The sequence below is a fragment of the Centrocercus urophasianus genome, unplaced genomic scaffold (genome assembly GCF_019232065.1).
Source record: "Centrocercus urophasianus isolate 14NV4802_14NV808 unplaced genomic scaffold, USGS_Curo_1.0 seq_11, whole genome shotgun sequence".
Lineage (NCBI taxonomy): Eukaryota > Metazoa > Chordata > Aves > Galliformes > Phasianidae > Centrocercus > Centrocercus urophasianus.
Window position 1 is genome coordinate 3,050,177 of NW_024884253.1, and position 21,444 is coordinate 3,071,620.

Sequence of the window (21,444 nt, forward strand, 5' to 3'; positions counted from 1 at the left end):
TAAGGTAGATGCTGCACACCTAAGCCACAAAAATCCCTCTTTGTAAGTCTGAAGGATTGAGCTTGATGCAGTTTAGTTTATAGAAGCCTAGCTTGCGAAAAGAGTGAGGATCCTGACTTGTGAATGCAAGAAGTGAGATCATTTGCAATGAAAAGCTGAGAAATCTAATGCCAGATGTTCGATATGAGGAAAAAGTGACATAGAAATTTAAAAATGTAATTACAGTGCCACCTTGGGTAAAACTACTAAGCTGATATCATGAGAGGTCCTCTCCTTTGCATTGTTTCTCCAACTAAATTCACATAGATGTTTATTAGAGTTTTCCATTTTTGTGTCATTCCCTTCTCAGCTGACCAACCTGTAAGAATGCAGTAGGAAAATATTTTCAATATAATTTAAATTATTCAAATGTACAGTCAATGGTTGCTATTCTCAAAGCTTCACTGTGCCAGAGCCAGCATTCTACACCAGGATGTGTCATCCTTTTGAGTCCAAACTAGAAATTCTGCTCTTTGCTGTAGAGTGGCTATGGTTAGCAGATTAATGGTGCTGCACTTGGTACTCTGAGTCTGTCAAAGCCTTTACAGTGACAGTAATTTACTGTTTTGCATATGTTAGTTAAAAATGCAAGATACCCTCAAAAACAGTATTCTAATATCTGGCAGTTTTTAAAAATTGTTATTAAAAATGTGTGCTTTTTTTTTTTTCTTTCAGAAAAGATGTCGGTTTAAGACGATTTTTTCCGAAGAGTTTGCTAGATTCAGTGAAGGTAATTATAGTTCCAATCAGCTACATGAAAAGCAAACAAACAGATTCTTAAGAAATTTGGAAATTGCATGATCAGTTTCAATATAGAGCTGTAAGTGCAGTTGTAGTCTTGCTGAAAAAAATGTCAAAGCTGCCTGTCAAATTGGTAGGACGTAAATCTCTGTAGTTCAAGTGGAAGCGTGCAACTGGAAGAACCAAGCCAGTGATTACGTGTCCTTGCTGAGCTGATGTGGTTGAAGTGCCCCTCTAACCTTGAAGACAAAAAGCTTAAAACAGGTCTTCAGATCTGCTACCAAATAACTTATTTTTCTTTCTTAAAAGAGAAATGAGGCTTCTGGAGAAGGAGGATGGGGGCATACAAGAAAAAAAAGCGTACTTTTAGCATCAGCTTGATGAACCGAATTCTGCCTTTCATGCTCAAGCCTGTAGCCAGCTCATTCAAGGAAGATTTCCAGCCATTTCCATTTATGTTAATCCTAGTTGGGACTATAAGCATTAGTCAGATCTCACTCTCATTGAAGTCCATATGTTCCCAGAGTAAAAAATGCAAATTTTTCCTGGCGTACCCTGAAACAGGGAGGGTTAAGCAGTCTCCAAGTGGTGTTACAGCTGTAGTAGTCTAGATATGGATATCGCAGTAAAATACATCTGCAGTTCATATATGCAAATATAAATCATAAATTGTTGTTTTAGAGCTCGTTTTGGTAAGTAGTGATGGTTTTATAGAGGAGTTACAAATAGAATTTAGCTCCAGATTTATGAAGATTTTTCATTGTTATTTAAATGGTAGGATAAACAGCAAAGGTCTGTCATGAATGGATTTTGTTTCAAAAGAATTCTGAAAACCAGAAACTAATGAAGTCAAGTGGATTTAAGTAATCCGTCTGCATTTTAATTTAAGCAATTATCTGGAACTGCTAAAGGGAGAAATTGTGGTGAAAGGCTCCAGACATAAATGACTGAATAAATGCTTCAGAAAATAATATTAGGGAGCCAGAAAACTGACAAAGAAAATTGCTCTTCAGAAATTAAGAAATGAATGGTTGGAAGAAGTAGCAGGAATTGCCATAAGGTGAAGTTGTGTAGAAACTTGTGTAGATGTGAAGAAACGCTGGGTATCTGAAGAGAAAAGCGAGGGATGAAAAAATGAGTCTTGATTTTTAATGAAAATGATATCCCTGTTAAAGATAAGTTAGAATTAGTTCAAATAATTAAATGTGTCCTTTAGTTTGTGCAGAAAAGAGGAGTGGTTTTGAACTGGCCGACAAGGGAGGGCTCCTGATGGCCATTAAATATAAAAACAAGTGCTTTTCACTAATAGCGAGGTACAACTTGCAGTGTCTTGCAGTGTTAATGAAATTGGTTGATCTACACATTTAGAAGACGACAACTGTACAGAGAGTTTCGCCCTATGTAGAGGAGGACCAAAAAGCTGTGATGAGATTTAAAATACTTAACAGTGCAAAGTATTAGAAGACAAACGTGAGATTAAAAAGGAGGCATTTGATACACTGATATATTGCCTGAGCACAGAGTGTAATGATGTTGTGAAAGAAAGCAAGTGCTGACCCCGAGGTGCCAAGGGAGTTCTCTCCACAATGAAAGAGGGAGCTCAGAGCCCTGTATCACATATATCCTGCTAATAGCACTGGTTATTCATGCTCAAGAAAGAATAAGTCAATCTAAATCAAGCACACAGGAAGTTACTGAGTCAACTGGCCTTCCATTTTCATTGCTTCACTAGAGAGGAATAATAAACTTTCCTTTGTTTACTGTAGTAAATAGTGCCTATGGGAAGTTCTGACTTCTGTGCTGTACTAGCTGCATCTGTGTGGATATATCCTCTGTATGGAGGAAAATACCTACTTACTTTAAACCATCAGTGGGCAGGGGGAATGGATATTAACCAGGTTCTTTTTAGTTTGCAAATTATTTTCCTGTTTCTCTACACTGTGCCTTGAAAAATAGCAGAGAAAAAAAATTGTTCATACGAAATATTTTAATACATTTTAGATGTATTTCTCTTGAAGTCATTTGCAATTATTTCTCATAAAAATCTCTAATGGAATAAGGTGGATAACATCCACTTTTGGGAATGGTTTTAAGCTCAAGGAGGGAAGGTCTAGATTAGATGTCAGGAGGAAGTTCTTTGCTACGAGAGTGGTGAGGTGCTGGAACAGGCTGCCCAGAGAGGTTGTGGATGCCCCATCCCTGGAGGTGTTCAAGGCCAGGTTGGATGGGGCTCTGGGGATGGCAGCCTGATCTAGTATTAAATGGGGAGTTGGTAGCCCTGCCTGCGGTGGGGGAGTTGGAACTTGATGATCCTTGAGGTCCCTTCCAACCCAAGCCATTCTGTGATTCTGTGATTCCACTACATTGGAAAGGATATTGAGACACATAAGGGTTTATTATGCTGGAGTGCTGACAACTGTGGCTGCAGTGAGGCATCCTAACTGGTAGCTGGTAGAAGGTTCTGCTCAACTGACAGATTAATTCAAAGCTGCAACAAAACAGCAGATTTCTTTGTTCGTTTTATAACATACAGCTTATGTGTTGAGCTGAGAGTTTTCTCAGCCCGCATAAGTGCCATTCCAAAACTGATCATTGTTTTGTATGGGACTATGCAGGTTTGATTGTTGCTATTACACTCTTTTCTTAGTGCTAGTTTTGAAAAAAAAATGGGCTATTTGGAGTTCTGAATGTTCTTTCGTAGTGTTGTAAAAAACTGAATGCCTAATCTGACTGGAAGTGCTAACACCAAAAGGAAGTTTTTATTTGTGTAGTGCCTGGAGCCATTTTAGGCAGCGTGAAAGAATGAAGAGCTTTAATGCTGTTACAATAGGACAGTCAGATATGTTTTGGTAGAGGAACAACAGTAATTCCTGTCTTAACCTTGACATATTGCAAAAATAAACATGGCTTTACCTTTCATTATTCTTATAAGTTGTAAGATGAATTAGAATTATGTATTGCCAGAGGTAATTTTTTTAAAACAACTCCATTTAATCACTTTTGACACAGTCCAAGCTTTGGCCAGGAAAAAAAAAACAAAACAAAACAAAACAAAAAAACCCAAAACCAATAGTTGCGTTTGTTTTTGACATATTGGCACTATGTGATGTGAGCAGTGATGAAATGGAGTAACTTTGCTCTACACTACTTAACCAGCATTCTTATGCTGTTGTGATTAGAACACATGACTTTTGTTGGCAGTGTCAGGGTGAATTCTGGTGCCTAGAGTCAGGATGTTTTTATTTGGGATTTTTCACTGTTTGGGGCACGTTAAAGAGATTGCATTTCAGATTCTGCATTTATTGTGAAGTCAGTGGCAGCTTTCCTCAGGCAAATATTTGGCTTTTCATAAGTCTTAGTTTTGATTTTTACATTTCATTTAAAATATTTAATTTAACTTTTACATAAATTTTCAATTTGCTTTCTTGTAAATCTTAAACTTATGGTGCGTGCAGGCTGGATGTGGCTGTGCAGCTTGGTCTGGTGGTTGGTGACCCTGCACATAGTTGAAACTAGATGATCATTGTGGTCCTTTTCAATCCAAGCCATTCTCTAATTCTACGATCTTACGATACATTAAGAATCAGTATGTTATGGGTAGTCTGAGATGCTTGTATGCAGAGTTGAAGATAAAGCTACGGCTCAGTTATGACTGGTCAGATGGGGCCCTGGACAGCCTGATTTCGTGCCTTATTTAGTGGTTGCCAACCCCAAGGGGTGTTGGAACTAAATGATCCATGAGGTCCCTTCCAACCCAAGCCATTCTGTGATTGCAAAACAGGAGAATCGGCATAGAAATTTAAGACATAGTAGGAAGATGCAGTCCTGATGGCAGTGCTTTTCTAATGGTAGACAGTTAAGTTGTTGAGAGAAGTACAGAAGGTAGGAAAAAATAGTTCCTGCAGAGGTTAGTGTGTTGTCTTATAAGTTTAGTCAAAACTGAAACTCTTTAAATGCGCCGCCACTGATCAAGTGTAACATAATTGACTTTTTAAAACATTTTCATACACAGGCCAAAACACTACGAAAATTAATCCAACAAACATTTCGACAGTTTGCCAACCTCAACAGAGAAGAAAGTATTTTGAAATTCTTTGAGATCCTCTCTCCAGTGTACAGATTTGACAAGGAATGCTTCAAGTGTGCTCTTGGTGTAAGTAAAGGAACGCTGCAATCACCAGGATACTGTGGTAGTTCAAAGTTACATTGGTTTTCTTAGTTCTACAGTTAATTGCTTGTTTAGTTTGCCAGATGATGTAGAGAATAGAGTAGATAAATATTAAAAATCTAAATATATGACATATTTATTGATTTTGTGATTTTCTCAGTTCACTGTTAAAAAGCAGCATTTATTAGTCTGATAAAAATTGTTGGTTTTTCATTTGTGATAGAAAACTGAGCAATTATTTCCCTTGTTTCCTGAGGAGGTGAGACTTCTTAGCCTCTTCTGTTTGTAAATTTTTCTCTAATGCCTATCCATCCTACCACTTTCAAGTAAAGTTTGAAAAAGGCCTTTAAGTTTCCAACTTTTGTGAAAATAGATATTTAGATAGAAAGAGATACTTGAATAGAAATTAGAACGTGAACATCAGTGACCATGAGGAAAGAAGAGGAAATAAAAGAAGTATATAGTTTTCAAACAGACGTAAAATAGAACACATGGGAACTTGTACTGATTGAAACAGATCCCCAGGAAGCCTGTCAACAGAAGTTTTGCTGCTTGAAGAGCTACTTCATTTTACTATCTTGCAATGTTTGAGGAGTGTAGAAGTTTTTAGAGATGAATTACTGAAAACTACATTGATAACACTGGGGGATAGTGTTCCTTTAAACATGCTGAAATTTGCCTTATCTTTCTCCATCAATTTGAAGTCAAGCTGGATTATTTCAGTGGAGCTGGCAATTGGCCCAGAGGAAGGAATCAGCTACCTTACAGACAAGGGTGCAAATGTAAGTCTATTTCTGTTCCCTTCTCTCTCTTACTGACTTAACAGCTGTGACCTGCTGTGAGTTGAACATCACACAAAGAGGAATGACAAATCTGGTGTTCAAGTCAAACTCAGAAGAGCTGGGAAATTCACCACATAATGCTGTTCTTCAGATACTAACTCATGATTTGGGGTGGAGAAAACACAATTGGGTTAAGTAGAGAGATGGGGTCAGTCTTAGCCACTCCATTTTTTTATCCTTTGTACCCACTGAAGTGGTCTCTTAGAATTTGAAGTGTTAGTGGTGACTTTTTAACAAGAAAAGTGCAGATTATTTTAAATTATCCCCCCCGTTCCTAGAGAGAATGTGTAAATAAAAAACTTGGTTAGTTGGTATGTAGTGTTTATGCTGACATTGTTGGTTTGTTTTAATTTGTTCTCTTAACAGCTTTTTTATTGCATGATGTTGACCATTTTACAGTATTTATGGTGTAAGTTGCCTCAGGAAAGTGTCTGGGACCTTGACAGTCATGATGCCAGTTGAGTGTATGTCCAACTTCTGTTAAGAGAAGTGTTCAAGGGTAGTGGAACTGTTTAGAGAGCTGAATTATGTAACCAGCTAAAAATGTGTCTTTTACAGCAGTCTGATGATATGTATCCATGCTCTGAGTGCAGATACCGTGTGGGTATCTTAAATTTTTGATTTTGACCTCCAAGAATTTGTTTCTGATGTTCTTTAGCGTGTGCATAGAGTTACTCAACAGTGACCTCTGTAGGCAGCTTTGGTACTTGGTTTCATATGTGAGTTTGTAAATGCAAAATAACAAAATGAAAAGCCCAGTGATTGTAGAAAGAAAAACAGACTTCCAAAAGTGTAATTCAGAAATAAAAAAACAAACAAACAAATATGTGCTTCAGGAGTAAATCCAAACTATTTTGTTTTGATTTTGACATTTTTTCTGTTGTCTTTCTGCAGCCAACTCACCTCGCAGATTTTAATCAAGTACAAACTATTCAGTATTCAAACAGTGAAGACAAGGACAGAAAAGGGATGTTGCAACTGAAGATAGCTGGTGCACCTGAGGTACGATAGTTGGCAACTATAATAAACTAGATTTCTTTTACATTCCTTAAGTAAAAAAGAGGAATTTTTATTCTCCTAATTTACAGTACTCTCTTGGTATGTTGTCCTTGCTCATGTTCTGGCTTTAATATTCTGAATTTTACTTCTGTCGGCCTAATTGACAAATATATTGTCCCAATAGTATGCTTCATGTTTTCATGTGCAAGTTTAAGCTGAGGACAGCTGAACTACACGTGCATACAAAGATTTCATCTACTGTTGAAGTTTTCATCCACTGTTTGCAAATCTGTGCAAAGGATGAATATTTGCTTTTTGGAAGGACGTGTAGTGACAAAAAAGGTTTTAAACTGGAAGAGGGTAAATTTGGACTAGGTAACAGGAAGAAATTCTTAACTGTGAGAGCAGTGAGACACTGGAACAGGTTGCCCAGTGAGGTTGTGAAAGCCCCCTCCGTGGAAGCAGTCGAGGCCAAGCTGAATGGGGCTTTGAGCAACTTGGTCTAGAAGGAGGTGTCTTATAGCAGGGGGATTGGAACTGGTTGATCTGAAAGGTCCGTTGCAACCCAAACCATTCTATGATTCCAATATCAGTGTTATTAAAGTTGGTAGTTTGCCTGTATGCAAAACCTCTTCCACTCTTTTTCTGTCCCTTCTTAATTTCAGTTTATTTTGAAGTTGGGGTTACTTTTTAAAGTAAAGAACAAATTGTTGCAAAAGGATAGGAAAGAAGATACCACCTTAGGCATGGGTGTCCAACCTTTTGACTTGCCAGGCCACTTTGAGTGAAGAGGAATTGTTTTGGGCCACATATGGGTAGGTTGCTTGGAAAGTAATGCCACCTATTTATTTGCATAGAAACTACAACTGATGCAAAGAGTACAGTGACACTATTTGTATCCCTGGCTGCTCAGGGAAGTTTGGAGTCACTGACCCTGGAGGTGTTTAAGGAGAGTTTGGATGTTGTGTTGAGGGACATGGTTTAGTGAGAGCTGTTGATGATAGGTGGATGGTTGGACTGGATGATCTTGTAGGTCTTTTCCAACCTTGGTGATCCTGTGATTCTGTGCTTTGTTGTAGCAGATTCTCAGCTGCAAAATACTACTTTTCCTTACAGTCACAACTGTTAGCTGTGCATCTTCACCAGCAGTGAACAGGAGCATGCTGTGCTCGTAAAAATGTGCATCAGTGGAGATGTACCGAAGTCTGTCACCACTGCTGCAACACAGCACCCAGTGCCTCACTGTACTCACAGCCACTGTTTGGTCAGCATAAACGTTCATGAGCATCAATGAATGTCAGTGGGTGCCTTTTTTTTCTGTGTGGAGGAATTCAGTGGCACACCTTTTCTTCATACACAGTTCCATGTCAGATGCTATTTAGTCAGACTGCCCCTTTGCTGCCATCTGTCACATGGCAGCAAAATGTAATGGAATACTGGTGGGAAGATTGCACCTCTGCTGCGCTACCCAACAGCTGCATATGACATCATTGCCCAACATCATAAAGCAAGAGGCATTACTTTCAGAGCAGCCCTCGTAAAATACACAATATAGTTAATATGTAAGTAGCAAAACACTTTGAATTTTAATATTGTTATTTAAATGTTTAGAAAAAAAGATAAAAAACAAAACCAGTGGGATATTTGGCCTTGTTTTTGTGAAATTGTACATCAGTCTGATTATTCGATCAGGTTGATGGAAGTGGTTGCAGTTCTGAGTGAGGTCTCCAGGGGTTCATCAGAGATTTTTGATGATATTTAATCTTGCTATACTTTATCCTTGGCAGTTGTTCAAAATTTGTGAACACTGCCAGAAAGTGATGACTTTTAGTCAACCACAAAAGATGTGGTTGCAAAGGAAAGGATATTTAGTGAGGTAGAGCCTAGAAAAGTCTGATGAAGGGGCATGATCACTTCTGTGTTGGGTATCTGATACGTTATATTTGAAAATTTGCAGGTCGTATATTTATATTGACTATAAATGGAGTCACAGACATAAATTGATTTTTTGGACAGTCTTGAAACCTGTTCTCAAATTTCTTTATAAAAATGGAAGGCAAGGCTGTATATTTTTCGATGTTCACAGGACTGTGTTTAGCCAACATACAAAATGCATACAGCTATGACCTAACGTATGTTATTCTACAGAATAAACAGCTTCTACATAGTTGTTATGATTAGAGCCTTAAAGTAGTGGTAGTATCCAGTAGTGGCCTTAATGGTAGTGATCAGTGATTGACTGAAAGTTTGCCCAGCAAGCCACTGACTCGACCCATATCAATCTTACATTTGGATGGAGGGGTTTTCAGCTGTGCTATGTATTAAGTAAAGCAAGAATCTGATAGTTCTTTGCTTATTCACATTTTTCTGTTTACTGTTTGCCAAGTGTATGTAAAGTTCTGATGCAATGACACAGCTGTTCTACTCAGTGTTTGCAGCTACAATAATACCTCTTTGTTTGGTGCCTTGTTTTTTTCTTTCTTCAGCCTCTGACAGTGACAGCACCATCCTTAACCATTGCAGAGAATATGGCTGACTTGATAGACGGTTATTGCCGACTGGTGAATGGAGCCACGCAATCTTTTATCATCAGGCCACAGAAAGGTAAGGAGGTGTTCCATTCTGGTACTGGCTGTGCTCTGTTCTGCTGATAGATTATCTTCCACTTGAACAGAAGACACAAGGTAGCTTCAAAATCATCGTTTGGAGAATGTTTTCTTGCTAGAAGGAAACCTGAGGTATTTTTGCCTAGGAAAGCACTGACTGTCAGTATCTCTCCACTGCAAATTAAAGTCACTCTTAACAAGGATCTGTTATCTTGAAATGATACACCAGTATCCAAGCAGAAATTCAGGAGATGTTAGTTAAAATGCATCATTCAGGTAGAATTAGTTGTGATTTTTGAAGATCAATTTTCTATTCCCTCTCTTTTATTATTTAAACTTTGAGAGAAGTTTTGTGAGCCTATCTCATGAAACAGAGCTAAAGCAACGTATGGATTTTATACGGTGATGGGTAGTTATTTTTATAGCAAAGTACAAGATGGAAGCACTGGGATAAGGGTGCAGCTACAGCTAGATGTAAAGAGATAATTAAATTTCAGAAGATTTTTTTCTAGTTTCAAGTAGTTTTAATTTTTGAAATCTATTCAGTCAAAGCCCCTTAAAATAGAAACTTCTGTCCTTTTGTACTTACCCTTGATTACGGAAATTCATCCAGCATTTCTGATTTCTAAAATAATAAACTATTTCCTCCCTCCCTATTTCTCTTACAAGAATATACACAAAGCCATTCCAATCTGAACATAAGTTTTTTTTTGATACTCACATTTTTGCTTTCTTGTACCACTGGTATTTTATTCTCTGTAGTTCAGATGGGGTAGTGTTACTGACATAGTTCATGTCTTTCGTAGTTCTTTGTTTAGCATCCTGCCTGTGTATGGCTCTGAACTTTTGTGTAATCATCTGCTGTCAAAACAAAGCAAAAAGCAAAGAAAAAAGAAAACAGCAAAAAACCCTGTGAAAACTTGATAGTTCAGCAATGAAGAAACATGATTTTAGGGTGTTGGACATTTTGATAACACTTCAAGATTGTTCAAGTTATTCTTAAATTTGGGTATTTGTTTCTTTTCATTTTTAAAGTGTGCGAATGAGTGGTAGCTCCCATGCACAGCTTTGTTGCAATTTGCATTAGTCGTGTGACTTCGTCCTCATACAAAGGAAGATGCTCCTTTCAACACAGATTCCACTCTTCTAGCCAACACTGCATGCAATTCAGTGATGATGAACCATTGGCACCAAAACTGAACACCAAAAGGATAAGCTAGCATCAGTAATAATGGTAGTTTATATTTCATCCAACAGTAAAGTTGGTGTTGCTTCTCTTGTTCATTTTATACCTCTGAAAAATAATCTTTTATGCCTGTTTTTATCTGAAAAATATTCACAATTTCTTACCTTTTCTGAAAAAAATTGTGATTTGGGATTTCTTACAATCTTCATTATTCGCTCCCCAAAACTTTCCTTTCAGTACCACCAATGGACTGCTGGTTTGTCAGCGTTGTCGAGTAGACAATGTCCATTCTTGCCATTTTAGTATTGGTAATATTTCAGAAATTTGCTCCATTTAATTTCTGCTGCCAGTGCAATTATCAGCTTGTTTCTTCGCAACTGGAGTGGCTTCCATTTCTTATCTACACGTAAATGCTCTTAATTCAAAAGCATACTGCTGCCTGCTGACTTCCACGTGCAGTTCAGGTCTCTGTGAAGTCTTAGCTCCATTTATCCAATTCACGATCTTCCATTGCTGTTCACTGTGGCACTGATTGTGCCCCAGTCATGTCTCTTGCCATTTTTCTGCCAAAGCCTACCCTATTTTGCTCTATGCCATTCTTACACTATCAAGGGAAAAGCTCCCAGCCAAATTCTCTGCAAGATTTACCGTGTCCTTGGTAACATAACCTGTTCCATGGTGCGTGCAGCTCCATGTAAGACAAGCAGGGCTAATGGGTCCTACCTTACTGTTGCTTCAAGTCTCAGTGAAAATTGATGTGCTTTATTTTCACCTCTTTCTAATTGCTTAATCCCTCTGATCTGACTTGCTTATCATCAGTTGTTACGTCTTCTAGACTCCCTGAGCACTTTCCAAGGCAAGATATCTGATATTTTTTTCTGTCATATTGTGCTGGGTTCATCTGTGCTGTGCACTGTGGTTTGCCTGTGAGCACTACTGCAAAATAAATCCGTGCATGTAATGCAGCAGGTTTACTTGTTTGTATGATATCTGTATTAGTGTATATATTAACAGAAAGCAAAAAATAATTCATTTAAAAGAATGTTATATAGCACTTTGGAACATTCCTCCTTATGCAGATGTTAACAGAATCCTTCCAGTTAAAAAACTATTTTTTTTTTTTCTGAGGTTTCTTCTTGTCAAATACCATAACAGTACTCAGCTCACTAAATAATGTTGTAGGAGAGCCGTCCCCACAATGATGCGTTCCCAAATCCTTCTCACAGTAAGCTTTGAAACATATCAGGAACAGATAATATAACAACTCTGGATCCTACAGATGTGTTTTTTCTCCTCCATGAGCTTTCCCATTCTATCTTTATTCTAAATAGGTATGTTCATGGCAAGTTTCTTCATAAATTACCTTCCTTGCTTGCTGTAAGAAACCTGTGTTTTTGTGATGTGATCTGTCCTGCTATTTGCTAGTAATCCAATTTCTTTTAATCTGGCGAGATCACTTAGTAATGTTTAAGCATGGAAATGGCACGAGGAGACCTTACTTCAAAGATCCTGTTCAGTTTGGGCCCCTCACTACCAGAAGGTCACTGAGGTGAGGAGGTGCTTGACAATGAAGCTGGTGAAGGGGCTGGAGAACAAGACATATGAGGAGCTGCTGAGGGAATTGGGGCTGTTTAGTCTGGAGAAGGGGAGGCTGAAGGGAGAGCCCATCATGCTCTGTAACTACTGAATGGGGGTTATGGTGAGGAGATTCTGCTCTTTTCTCAAATGGTGAGCAGTAAGACACAAGGAAGCTGCCCGAAGTTGCACCAGTAATTTTAGTTTGGACATTAGTAAAAATTTCTTCATGAGTGGTTAGGCAGTGGAACAGGCTTCCCGGGGAAGTAGTGGAATCTCAATCCTTGAGGGTATGTAAGAGATGTGTGGATGATCTTGATCTTGAAGGTCTTTTCCAACCGAAATGATTCTCTGATATGCTTATTTTTCCCGTTCTCCCTGTCAGTGTCTGACTGTCTACTTGGGGCTCATCTCTGGCAGCCACAGGGGTGTTGTCCATTGTGGCAGGTCAGTGTTATGTCCTGCATATACCACTTGTTGCTCTTGAGCAGCTCTACATTCTCCTTCCTTCTCCCCAGGGCTTTCATGTTGTCTACCTCTGCTCCCATATCAATCAAAAGGGTAAAGGGCCAGATCTATTCAGAGCATTGCTCTATTGCTCATGAGAATAAAATGAGTCATGCTTTCTGCAGCCCCGGAAAAATGATCAGAAATAGTGGGGGCTTAGTTACATAGAAGCCATGCATGCAGCCTCTTTTTTTTAACCAATCTGGAAATGAGCGTTCATTTAACTTGTCCTACAGTCTCTACTTTCCTCTCTCCATCCTTATCATTTTCTTGCACCATCTCATAGCTATCTACAGTTGCTTACACCCCTATGGCACTGGACAAATCTTTTTTCACTCTCATAGAATTAGATAATGCTTTGGATTGGAAGGGATGTTAAAGATCGTCTAGTTCCATCCCCCTGCCATGGGCACAGACACCTCTCACTAGTTCCTTTTGGCCAAGTATCCATCCAACCTGATCTTCAACTCTTCTGTGAATCCACAGCTTCTCTGAGCAACCTATTTCAGTTCCTCACCATTCTCACAGAAAATAACTTCTTTACATCTCGTCTAAATCTTCCTTCTTTTATTTCTGTCTGTTACCTCTGTTCTTATCACTACACTCTGAGAAAGAGTCCCTCTTCACCTTTCCTGTAGACTCAGTTTAGATACTGGAGGACCACTATAAAGTCTTCCTGGAGCCTCCTCTTTTCCAGTCTGAGCAACCCCAACTCACTCGGCCTGTCTCCATAGGAAATGTGCTCCATCTCTGTGATCATCCTCATGGCCATCCGCTAAATCTGTCTGCTCCAGCAAGTCAGTGTCACATTGGGGGCTTCAGAGCTGAATGTGGTGCTGCACCAGGTGGCATTTCATGCACATTGCCTTTCTCCAGTTCCATCACTGTTGTTCATTCCAGCATCATCAGAAATAGACTTTTGTGTTCAGAGCAGTTAGTCTGCCATATATGTCTTGCCCATTTTAGAGCTGTTGATTCTTACGGTTGTCTGCTATGCTCTGCTTTTTAATGTCCCTGCTTTCTGTGGCTGAAGTTGAAAATAGAACAGCTTTCTTAAAGCAAACAATCATGAAAACATGAATGTACTAACAGAATGCTAATCAGATCACAAACTCCAAAGTCTTATGAAATGCTTGTTTAATCTCAGATCACTCCGTATCCCTCCATGTTATTACTTGTTAGCTATGTAATTCCACCTCTTCTTCTCTTCACATTCTCCTTATCTCATAAAATCCGTAAATGGGTTTCTTGACAAGTAGAATCAGGATTCTGTTGAGAGATGTTACGATATGATCCTTGCTTTATTTTTTGCACACCAGTGATGCTGTTCTGTAAGTGAAGTTGGGAGTTGCAGAAGCAGAGTGGGAGATAAGTTTAAGGAAACTTAATATTGCCCTGGGAAGTTAGATTTTGTATTTATTTCTCTTTACATCTTTTTTGATATGTAGCAAGTGACTTTACCTTACACTGCCAGTTGCCACCTGTATTGTGTTTCTCTCTTTTTAGAGGGTTTGGAGTCTGTTTACAGGAGAGAGAAACAAGCTTATCTGCAATTGAAATCTTTGAACAAAGCACTCAGGTCCTGCTGTGTTACAGAATTGTTTCTCAAGTCCTGAAATATGATACTTACATGTTCCACACGCACACAAAAGAGGAAATTAAAAATTCCATCTTTAGAAGACAATTTTGAATAGAGTAATTAATATGCAATTGAATTGCCTTTTTAGTATCAAGGTTAGTTAGTTTGAATAGCAGTTCATTAATTGTACTCCAGTTATCTTGAGTTAAAATGGAGTTCTGTATGTTTGTGTCATTTCCTAAACCTTTAAAAGAAAAGTACTGCACGTCTGTTACATCAGTAACACCTGATTCACCATTACATTCATTGCCAAATGTGGGAGAGGTGTTGGAGTAACCAGCAGCATCATAACTGCCAAGTTATGGAGGCTGGAATACAGGACACTTTCACAGACTGACAGCTGATGGAAGCATCAGGAGATACCAGATGGACTTAAGCTTCTGAGTCTTATTCCCAATCCTAGGGAGGACAGCACGGTGCTGGGCAGGACCAGTTTCTGTGTCTGTTTCTCCAAGCTTGATGTCTTTTGTCCTATTTTCATCCAGTGTGAGTTCCTCTTGTGCCCATTCTGGTCTCTGTTTTTTGGATAACCCTTCATCTCCAATCCTTTTGATGCCATCCAGGCTTCCATTCTTGCACTTGTCCCTCCACAGTACCTTTCTGGATCTTTGTCTTTTCTTTCTTTGCAACTGGAAGTTATTTCCTCTAACGTTTTACAATACCTTTATGTCCGGTTCTGCCTCATGCTTCTTGGATGAACTGGCTGTCTTTCTTCCACCCTCCACTTCTAAGGTGCTTGCTCATATGCTTTGGAAAGCTACTGTGCCATCTCCAAAAATCACAGCTCTTTGTTTCCCTTCTTTCCTATATCTTTCTTTGCAGCAACCTCATCTGAGGTGCAGCTCTCTCTTCCTTTTTGCACTTTCAATTAAAATTGAGCCTGTCTCTTTTTGCTCCAGTCTCCAAACTCAGTAGCTTTGTAGCTGGATCTGGAGGATCTGCACTTGTTTTTGTAGGGAGGGAGGAGGGTGTGCAGCCCAAGTCGACACTCTTCCATTTCTTTCAGGACACTTTATCTGTACTACAGTGATTTGGAGGAAGATGCTTGTTTTAACTGCCCTCTTTCTCTCCTTCCCTGCATACTACTAATTGTTCTACTTCAAATTGTTGGTGTTTTACTGAAGGGTTGGTAATTTCCCCATCCTCCTTTTCCACGTGTGTACTGAGCTTCTCATCAAAGAGATATGAGGCAAAATACTTTCTATCCAAGCATTTATACACAGGGCCATTAGCAAAGAAAGATTGGCAGAGAATTTGAAAACAGTTTATAAGGAGACATCCTCATCTCTGGCTTCTAGGCATTACTGATGTATGATTTCAACCCAATGTGAAGTTAATATTATATGCTGTATACATTGATGATTTATATCAGTATTCTTGTTTGGAAGTCTACATTGATTTCAGAATTTCAGTTTATGTGTGTGTATATTAATACATAGGTATTTATATACTGTACTTAACTGTGTACTGTAATATATGGTTAGCATGTCTTGGAAATGAGAGAAGTATTTCTCAGTAGAGAGATGAGATTTCTGCCATACTTTTTGCAGGTGATTTATCAGAGTTATTTATTGTGAATAACAAAGTCTTATTCTGTATACATTATTATTCTCAGATAAGACTTTGCCAGAATGTATGCATTGCTAGTTGGAATGAGCTGTGTTGGTGTGCTGCTGTTGGTATAAGTATTGAATGGTCTTATGAGTCAATGCAATTTCCCTGGAAGGTTGTGATGATTACTATTTCAGCCTTGTATATATTGGACATTGAGAGAGGTCATTGGGAAATTGAAATACAATTTTAATTCCGTTTTCTTCTTCTTTACACAGAAGGTGAAAGAGCTTTACCATCAATACCAAAGTGAGTTTAATACTTTCTTTTTACATATATGTAGTTCAAAAAATGCTTTCAAAAATGGTTTTGTTGAAGTGACACTTGACACTTTTTGTACATGCTTAATTTTTATTGTTGCCTTTGGATTCTAGGACAAATAGCAGGCAGGCACTTGGAACCATGGGGCGTAAATGACTGACAGCAGCATTATAGATACCACAAATGAAATTTGAGGGAAGAAAACTCATAGTGCATCAGTGATACTTGACAGTAACAAAAGTAGGATATTCTGGAAAAAGCTTGACTGGGATTCAGGCTATTTATTTTGAGTCCATGAGTAAACTTAATTACAGGAATGATGCCTAACAGTCTGTGTATTGTCACTTCAGCCTCTCTGTAGATCAGTCTGCAATGTTGGTTTTGCTATTTGCTTTACTGCTTACGCAAAAATACAGAAATTTTCTTCCTATAATAAATCTTTTATGTCTTTTTTTTTTTTTTTTTTTTTTTTTTTTTTTTCAAGTTATATTTCCATCGTGGGATCAGTCTGAGTTGGAATCTCCAGGTTCAAGTGTGATAAAGAGTAGCGTTCATAGAGCAAACAGTTCTTGATCTGTTTTATTTTTAAATATACTAATGTATCAAAATATATATACAGTAATGATTATAAATGTGTTGAAAATCTTAATCTATATCTGGCAAAGAGATCTGATTTCTTTTTCTCTGAGTGATTTAATGGTGGCACTTTACCCAAGGTATTTGCATCTAATAATTCTTTGTTTTCCTTGAGCCTTATCAAGCAGTATTCAGTAGCTAGAGATAATGATTGAAAGGACTGTAAGAAGTGTAGCAGTTTATTGTGTCTTCTTTGTTTTTCCTTCGGAGATCAGGAACTGTACTACTCTGAGCCAGCCACCTCATTCTGTTTCTTCCTTAACTCCTAGAGTGAGCCTGCCATTTTTGTTACTACTTCTTAATCTACTGAATGCAGTGTGGAACATGATTTATTCCTGATTCAGCAAGAAAAAAGCCACTTGGATACTCTTCCTTCACAGGTCCTGCTGCAGTCCTCAGTAGCCAGGTGGTAGATTGCTCACAGTGCAGAAAGAGATAAAAAAAAACAGGGAGGAAAAGCAAGTAGAAGCCCATGCAGGAAGCAGGAAGATTGGTAAACAGTGTGCACTCACATAGGAGATGAAAACTTTTATTTGAACGAACTGAGAAAAACAGAATGATCTAATTACAGAGTTTTCACTTTAGTGCTTTTTTTTTTTTTTTTTCCTGTCTCTAGGGATTTCTAGGATAAAGTAAGGTTTGAAGTAGAAACTTCTTCCCGTTTTTGGGACAGTTTACCAGTACTGGCATTGTAATGTTGAGTCTGTTTACAAGAGCACCACATACGCTCTTCAGCTGGCAGCAGGGGAATGGTCTTTTGTCAAGTGTAAAAGTACTAGCCAGCACCATCTGGAGAGATTTGCCTTTACAGATTTCTCAAAGCGTAAACTGCTGTACTCCTCATAACATTATAACTATGGTTATATATGCACATGTATGTGAAATAAGTTACTGGAAGAATTCATTGAAATTTGTTAGTAATCAATTTCTATAGCTGAAACTGTCTAATTGTAATTGTTTTTCTTCATTTATTTGATAGGCAAATGAATTTAAAATGGCTCTATAAAATAAATCAGCTTACAGACAAGAGCTCGATTCATAATTTCTGTTTCCAGTATTGAATACAGAAAGTTGGAAGGCCATCAGGCTGCCTACAGTGGCAATATTTAGACATGCACTGCTTAACTTTAAAACCTTTAAACAGTTTTGTTTCTCTTGCTTTTCTTAAAGTTTGTTCTGTTGTTGCCAAGTTGCTCTCTAATTAAAAGGTAACGCGTTCTCTCCACTCTCACTCCCCCAGCTGGGTTTGAAGTGGTAGATTCCTTTCTGACTTTTCTCCCCCTCAAAATGTGTCACTGTGGAAAATGGATTGGCCCTGCTAATTACAGTAGGTGCCCTGTTAGGATGAATTCACAGTGTATGTGACTGTGAAGAATGTACAGCATTCAGCGATTCAAACCTCTGTTTTACAGGCTGGCCAACAATGAGAAGCAAGGAGTAAGGTCGCACACAGTCTCTGTATCAGGTAAGGCTCTGAAAAAAATGCAAGTTTATTTTTACAGCTAGCAGATGTTTAGACAGATTTTTACTCACAGTTAGCTCACTTGTTGCCCCATGGCTGTTGATTTTCCCATGACCATAGCTGTGCTGACTTTGCAGTAGAATTCATAAAGAGGAACTTTTTCAGCTGTCCTTCTGTGCAGTGTTGCTTGTGAGAACAGCCACATCCATCTGGGGAAGCAGGGGTAAAATACTTGAAGGCAAGGCTGACTGTCAGTGTTTCCACTTAGGCCACTCGTCACCAAAACTATCCATCTTAAGTTACCTGAGGATGTGTTAAATTATGAAGGAGTAGCTTTGAAAAGTGAAAATAAGCCATTAAATATCTATCATCACCTCTGAAAGAAGAAACTCAATAGCAAATTTGTTGTAGCTGCTGCTTAGATCAAATCACTTAAATTTTTTGCTGTTGAAAACCACAAGATAATTGAAGGATGATGAGCATGTAATGTAGTAGGTGTTGTTTCTATATCTTACAGGCTTTTAAATTTCTGTTAGCAACTGTGGTTTTTTTTTTTTTTTTTTTTTTTTTTTTAAGTTTTCATCCTCCAGAGAACATTTTTATTTTAAAGGCTCTCAACAAATCCTTTTGAGGGATTGATTCAATGTCTCAGTAGGAAATGCATTGTTAAGTACTTATACATGCTATCTATAAAGGAGATTTGCAGTGTGGAAGTGTTATTAAGATTGTGGTACGTCCGTATAGATTTATAGTGTTTGGCCACAGACCTCAAGAAGCATTACTGTGACCCTGTGGAATGTCCATCCTTGACTTACAGGAAGGCTACAGCTTCACTGGAACGTTTTTGCGACCATTTAGTGGCACATACTCAGGAAATGGAGAAGGAGGAATGGTGCATAGATGTTTGATTCATTTCCTACTTTTCAGATTCCCATCCCCATGCTTAAGTTTTTTTTAAAGGTGTTTAAGATTCACCGCTGGGATGAGAAGTCCATATTTAGACCTTGTGCAAGAGCATTGGTGAGAGGATCTGGAATTAAAATGTCGATCAAGCTGCAGAGGTATGAAAGATCTTCATCAGTTAACATTACCTCTCAGAGCCAAACAGCAGCTGACCAAGCAAGGTTTGGGGCGCTGAGGGAGATGAGCAGGAAGCATGATAAGCGTGTTCTGTCTTTTCGTTCTTCTCTACTCTTCTGAAGTAGTGGTTTGATGTTAATATAGGGAAGTTAGCTGTGATACCACTTACCTCTGCTGTGTAGGGCATCCCATACAGGTGATCAATAGCCAAATGGGAGCTTTGCTGCAGAGCCAGGGCTAGAGGGTTAGCATCTAGCAAAATGCAGGAGGTGTACAGTCAAAGAAGCTGTGAAGTACAAAGCTGGCTCATAAAACCAGCATATGCCCTTGTCTTTCTTTCTAGTAACAAAATCAGAACCAATAATGCGTTCTTCTTTTGTAGTGAGGTTTTATAGCTTTCCACAGAGAAATCATTGTTCTTGTGTCCTGTACCACGTTTCAAACCATTGGAAACACTGACATAATACTGGAATGATTAAAACTACTGCATTTATTATTCAGTCTCAAGGGTTTGTTCTTAAGAAAGGCACAAAGAATACTGAAATTCTCTTTTTATTGTTTTTGTTTTGGTTCAGTTTTGCCCCCACATTACTTTGAAGTGTGCTGTGAATGTCAGGATATTGAATTGAAGTCATAAAGTTGAGTGATACCGATTTCTCCTTGGAAGTTTTGGCTTACCCTAAGGAATCAACTTGTTATGAATGAGGCAGTGCTTCATGTAGATGTGAAGAAGTCCCCTCCTGTCGTCACGTGTAACTGATCCATCATATGGAACAACAGAGGCAACAGATGTACATTATGTTCAGCTAACCCGAGAGTTACAGGTCAGCGGAGTCCGACAGCTGACAGCATCCAGTGCAAAGCCAGCTGTGGATGATGCTATCTTGGTTTGGAGAATAAGAGCTTTTCTCTGGTGACATTTAAATGCCTCAGAGCTAAGGACTTCAAATAAGACGATCTTTTGTAACTTTCTGACAGCTGTAATATCATTCGTGCCTTTGACAGTTTAAATCATAAATTAACTCAGCTCTTTGTTGCAGTGAGATTGCTGTTCTTTATTTAGATCTCTCCCAGTGCTAACACTAAATAGTAAAAAATCATAAACAAGTTATTCTCAGGAAAATCTAGCAGTCAGACGTATTTATAACATTTATCCCCTTACTACTGAAGGAAAATTTCAAAGTGAGCTCCCTACCACAACTTGGAACCAAGCAATAGCTGAATGCTGATGTGGAACATGATTGGTGGTCTAGAAGTACAAGTATTTGTCTGAAGTTTTATAGGGTTGAAAATGAGCTTATTAATGAAAGATGTCTTGTCTTGCTGTTTGAATTATGTACTAATCCACGTTGAAATGTTTCTGGTCTAGTGAAATGAAAACTTGTTCTTTCCAAGTCCTTCAGTATTCCAAGGCATACAGAAAACTAAAGTTTCTAATTTTTTTTATTTTTTTTAACTCTAGTTTTAAATAAAGACCTTTTCAAACTAGTGAAGGGTGAAGTTGGCTCCAGGAATCTCAAGCAGCAAATTGCTGAACTGGGAGCCAAGAAATGTTCCCTAAAGGCCGTGTGTCACTGAACCAGGTTGCACTGTGGCTTTCTCTGTTCTAGCATTCTTTGTCTTAGCTCTTTGTATTTAATACTTCTTACAACAGGGTGATACTTCTTACAACAGTGATCTTTTATTATGTGCAAGTAAGAAAGTTTTTAAACATAATGGGAATTTTGCACCTCAAATTTTACATTAATCTGTGTGTTTATATATAAATTAAAAGCCCAGTTAAATATGACAGTTAAATATTGCATTTTGGATTTCTTTGGCATATATGGTGTTTTTGTTAAAATTACTGAGTCATCAGAAGTGAGTAGTATTCTAGTTCATAGTTGGATGGCTCCACCTTGTATCTCCCTCTCCATCTACTTGTGTTTTTGCATTAGGAAAGCATTCTTACTGCTTGGCCAAGAGGGCACAATCAGGAGACAGTAAGGCTGAATTATTGGCTGTGTGCAAATAGTACATCTAATCTGTAGGAAAAAATGTGGCACTAAAATGTGATTTTATTGACTGCTCTAGTCTACAGAAACTTATTTTG

General features: G+C 38.3%; 1 protein-coding gene and 1 long non-coding RNA gene across 6 annotated transcripts in view; both read left to right on the plus strand.

Moving 5' to 3' along the window:
- PTK2 (protein tyrosine kinase 2) overlaps positions 1-21,444 on the plus strand; it is a 195,935-nt gene that overhangs the window by 115,206 nt on the left and 59,285 nt on the right. For all 5 annotated transcript variants that reach the window (XM_042809085.1, XM_042809084.1, XM_042809082.1 and 2 more), the window contains 7 exons: positions 715-769; positions 4,793-4,933; positions 5,653-5,730; positions 6,685-6,792; positions 9,276-9,393; positions 16,132-16,162; positions 18,223-18,275. In XM_042809085.1, the coding sequence (XP_042665019.1) occupies positions 715-769; positions 4,793-4,933; positions 5,653-5,730; positions 6,685-6,792; positions 9,276-9,393; positions 16,132-16,162; positions 18,223-18,275 (584 nt within the window). The remainder of the gene's footprint in view (positions 1-714; positions 770-4,792; positions 4,934-5,652; positions 5,731-6,684; positions 6,793-9,275; positions 9,394-16,131; positions 16,163-18,222; positions 18,276-21,444) is intronic.
- LOC122155253 lies at positions 18,289-20,840 on the plus strand. Its single transcript, XR_006167198.1, has 2 exons — positions 18,289-19,333; positions 19,928-20,840. It is a non-coding gene; the product is annotated as an uncharacterized LOC122155253 (long non-coding RNA).